Source organism: Chenopodium quinoa, unplaced genomic scaffold (genome assembly GCF_001683475.1).
Source record: "Chenopodium quinoa cultivar QQ74 unplaced genomic scaffold, ASM168347v1, whole genome shotgun sequence".
NCBI classification, from domain to species: Eukaryota; Viridiplantae; Streptophyta; class Magnoliopsida; order Caryophyllales; family Amaranthaceae; genus Chenopodium; species Chenopodium quinoa.
In genome coordinates, this window is record NW_018744068.1 from 968233 (window position 1) to 972989 (window position 4757).

The 4757-nt window shown below is 49.6% G+C and overlaps 1 protein-coding gene across 1 annotated transcript; it reads right to left on the bottom strand.

Moving 5' to 3' along the window:
* Positions 1-1858: 1858 nt before the first annotated feature.
* On the bottom strand, positions 1859-4503 carry LOC110691136 (MAP7 domain-containing protein 1-like). The gene is made up of 5 exons (XM_021868057.1): positions 4254-4503; positions 3229-3335; positions 3003-3143; positions 2521-2622; positions 1859-2422 (listed from the first exon to the last, which is right to left on the bottom strand). Exons 1-5 carry the CDS (start codon positions 4501-4503, stop codon positions 1859-1861), a joined length of 1164 nt encoding a protein of 387 aa, XP_021723749.1.
* Positions 4504-4757: the final 254 nt, after the last annotated feature.

Consider the following 4757-nt stretch of genomic DNA (forward strand, 5'->3'; position numbering starts at 1 on the left):
CCCGGTTGATACATCGACCGGCAACTGACCTGACAACCATCCATAGTCCGGTTCCGTGCGCAAAGTGGGGCATGGACATTCTTGGTCCGTATGCACCTGCATCAGGCGGTCGCCGCTATATTTTGGTGGCAGTAGATTACTTCACCAAATGGGTTGAAGCAGAGGCGGTCAAAGGCATAAAAACAAAGGACGTTATTTCCTTCATTTGGAGAAATGTCATCACCCAGTTTGGAGTTCCAATGTCTATGGTTTTTGACAATGGACCACAATTTGAAACGCCTGTCTTCAAGAGCTGGTTGGGAGATCAAGGAATCTCCCATTGTTTTGCATCTGTTGGCCGTCCTTAGGCAAACGGGCAAGTTGAGGCCTTCAATAAGCTGATCTCAGACGGTATAAAGAAGAAGGTGGAAAGAGCCGGTGGACTATGGGCAGAGGAGTTACCTCATGTCCTTTGGGCCATCAGGACCACTGAAAAAGGGGCAACCGGTGAAACCCCATTTCTTATGACATATGGTACTGAGGCAGTGCTCCCCATTGAACATTATGAGTCAACACTTCGCATCATGTTATATGATGAGGCAGCCAACTAGGAAGCCATGCGGCTTGCTTTGGATGCTCTTCTAGAGCGAAGGGGCAACGCAGCCTTGCGTCATGAGATTTACCGCCTGAGAATGACAAGAGCCTACAACAAGCGGGTACACAAACGACCTTGAAAGAAGGAGATTTCGTGCTTCGCAAAATGGAAGCAACCGGTAGGGCCAATGAGCAAGGCAAATTAACTCCTAACTGGGAGGGACCCAACCGGATTTTTGAAGAAGTACGAGACGGCACATACCGCCTGGAAACCCCAGACGGTAGAAAGCTGCCTAGAACCTGGAATGTAGACAATCTTAAAAAGTACTACTTTTAGAAATTGTATAGCTTTTGTAGACTTCTGTATAATTAATGAGAAAGATTTACTACATATCATGCTTACATGCGCCATGTCTTGTGCTTAACACAAGTGGCCCCCTTTACTGGTTTTCTATGCGCCATGTCTTGTGCCCAACACAAGCGGCCCTGAAAACTAATGAATCAACCGGTGACACCCATTCGGGTGAATTCATCGAAGAGAACATCTCCCATTCGGATGGAAAATTGTTCTAGTGATCAAAAATTAGGCGGTCCTACCCGCCTGAACGATCCATGGCACCAAAGAATCGTGGCTAGCATTCCCAAACATGCAGCCGGCCCACTCTTTGGATCAAGTATAATTTAAGGCAGATCTCAAAACAGACAGCCGGTACTTAAAGTGCCGCCTAATCGACTAAGAGAAGGCAGGCCTCAAGCATTTGGTTTAGGCCAATAATCTATGAAGAGGTGTTCTTGCAAAAGCCCAACCAGCAAATTGACACCCTAAATCCTATGAAAAGGTCTTTCCCAAAAGCCCAGCCGGCAAATCTGAAAAAAAACCGGCTGCTTTTCGTTTTTACGGTTAGCACTTAGCACTGAGCTAAAATCGTTAGCATTTGCGCTATAGCATATGGATAGCCGTCTGGCACCATTTCATCTATGCCAGCCTCCTATCCAAGGGTAATTACCTATTCTAACCCCAACCAAGCATGCGGAAACACATTCATTCAAAGCAAAAAATAAGCAGCAAAAAAGCAAAACACAAATTCATTCAAAACCGGGTCAACCGGTAGAAATGTAGCAGAGAAAACCTGCACAGCCGGTGAAAATATAAATTGTTTATAGAATAAACCGGCACAGCCGGCAGGAATGTATCAATATTCAAAATAAAATATAACAACTAAGTAAGCCGACCCTTCCGGCGCTATTACAAAATAATGCACGGCGCGCAGGCCGGAGGTCGTTGCTACTCTAGCTGCATAGTCACCCGGTCACCCTCCGCCTGGTTACCCTCCGTATGAGCAGGGTTGGTGGTAGGAACGGAGCCGGGAGCAACATGATCCTCGACTGCCGCCTCCATAGCAGCCGCTTCCGCCTGCATTCGTTGGAACTCAGCGTCCACCCATTGCTCATATGGTTCGGGCCTCGGCTTGCCCTCCTCCTCAGCTAGAATGGCCAGGTCTGCGTATTTGTAGGCGAGCTCCCACACGTTGTAGTCTGCACCCGGGTGGATGATGGAGAACGCCCTCTTCATACGGCTCTCGCAGTCCCGCTCATTCTCCTCAATGAGCTGGTTCTGATCAGCTTCAAGGATGGTCTGGAAGTTGCGATGAGTATCAACAGCCTCTTTGATCAGGCTGTCATTCTCTAGTTGCAGCCGTTTGCTGCTCTTCTTTGCCTGATCAAGACGCTTGAGGGGCTCCTCGTGCTTCTTAAGCTCATCTTCAGCATTATCAAGGGCTGCCTGGAGGTTGTCTATTTTTGTCTTCGACTCTTTGAGGGCCTGTTGGAGGGACTTGACCTGATTCGCCTGTTGCATGATTATAGATTAGTTTCTAAGTCATGCACAATCATGGAATAGTGGGCAACGCTATGTGCGTCATCCGCAGAACGTTTGGCTCTTCTTACCTCTTCCTGCTTACGGATGTAGGCCTTCTTGAGCCCCTCCATGCGGAGCAGTGCCCGCAACAACAACACAACCGGTATTAGTAGAAAAACCAGATGAGTATACTACAAATTGAATGCCGGGTAGGTACTCATTGACTTACATCGGCCAAGTCGACCATCACACGGTCGGCATTGAAGGTATTGATTCCAGGAATCGCCTCCTTCTCGTCCCGGGGGACGTCTTTCAGGATGGCCCGGGCGTATTGAGCAGCGTCCGGCCAGCGGGAAGAGTTATCTGCACCAGAAACAGACGGTGAGAATGCTGCGTATGCTCCTCCTACGGACAGTCGGCTGATCGGAGAATCTCCCGGCTGAGACGCGGAATATGACTTAACCCGCATGGGTAGGTCAAGTAGCGTGAGGTTGAAGGGGTTTGTACCTTTTTGGGAAGCCTTTTGGCCTCCGGCAGCAGATGGACCGGTTGCGGTCCTTATTGGAGTGACCTCTTTCAAGGCCGTTTCAGTGTTAGACCTGCCTGGGGTATTTATTGATTTACCGCCGGTTGTTGCCCGGGCGGTGGAAGTGGTTCTCTGCACCTTAAGTGCAGGTTCTTCAACAGACGGCATAGCTAAAGCACCCCCATCCTGAAACAAGACCACAAACGGTCAGGTGAATGCATAGCTAAAGCAACATCAAAGCCAGCACATACAGAAGGTCATGCGGGCTAACCTTTTTAGCCGCCTGAGCGGCAAGCTTCTTCTCCAGATTCTCCTTGCGGATATCTGAAGCCTTTTTCGCGGGTGTCTTGGCGGTGGGCAACATGTTTTTAGCTTCTTCTGCAAAATGAAAATATATCCGGTCAGAATCATGATAATTTTGTATCTCAAATGAAAAAGGCCAGCCGGTATAAAATTAACCGGCTAGGTTACGTAACCTACGTCTTTCAAACATGCTGCTAAGCCCACAGGCGGACAAGAAGCACTCGTCTCTAAAAAATTCGTGTTTGGGCACCCAGTTCTTGGGTACCCTTATTATCTCTCCGGTTGAGAGAGAAGAAGAGGTCAGCTCAAAAAATCTAGAGTCCAAGATGGCCTCCCTATCATTATCAGGCACTGGGGGCAGCCGACACTTCTGCCCCAAAAGCTCTGGTTTCCAGTTGTAGGTCCGGTACTCCTTGTTCTCCTCCTCAGACGGAGCTTTGACCAGGTAGAACCGGTTCTTCCAGTCCAACCATTTAGACGGCTTGTCCAAGGTCATCATATATTGGGGGTGAGTCGTCAAGGTGTACCAGGCTCTCCAGCCGCCTGGGCTCCGGCTCAAATAGTGCATATGGGCAAATGCCTCCCAGCGGGGGTTGAGATCCTGCATCTCGCAGGCGGCGATGTACCCTAAAATGTTCACCCAAGCATTCGGGGTGAGTTGCCAAACGCCTAGGCCATACCCCCTAAGTATGGCCTTAATCGTGTTGTGAAGGGGGAAGCGGACACCGGCTAGGAAAGCCGCCTCGTAGCATCCAAACCAACTGTTAGCGTTGGGTTGGTCATCCTCCTATACAACCGTCCCGAACTCGCCCGGCACGGACAGCTTGTACCCTCCACCAAGCGGTCGCTTGGTAATAAAGTCTTGTAGAGAAGACCGCATGAGGGCACGGTCATTCAGAGAGACGACGATCATGAGAGGGTCATTTCGGCTTTTCCACGAAGGCCTCTCCGCCTCCTCGCTATCTTCTGACATGGTCAAGTAGCTGGAGCTACTTCTTTCAACCCGACCGTCATTAGAGCCGGATGGGGAGTTGGGACCCTCATTGGCGGCCTCTGGCTTCTCAGCCTCCTGAGCCGGAGAGGTCTCCTCGTTGTAGGAGCCTAGAATACTATCGCTTGGGGTGGGGGTGCCGCCGAATGGTTCTCTAACTGCCTCGTCTGGGCCTTGTCTTTCAGGCGATAACTCATTTGAGTCTCCGCCTCTGTAATTGGGGTCCATAGCTGTTTCCCTATTTCTGGCCATTGTGTCCTGCACAGACACGGAGTCGGTCGATACAGGCGTTGAAAAGGGAAAATTCCAAAGATCAGAGGCGGCAAATCCAGTTCTAGATTCAACCGTACTAATTGACCGACTGAGTTCACAACTATGTTCCGGGTATGGGTATAAAGGATCCATCTACCTATGGGACTTATAAACAAAAATGCAAGCAAAAGACGCAAACGGAAATACATGGAAAAGCGAGAAGGAATAGAGACGGTACCTAGAGAAGAAGAGTG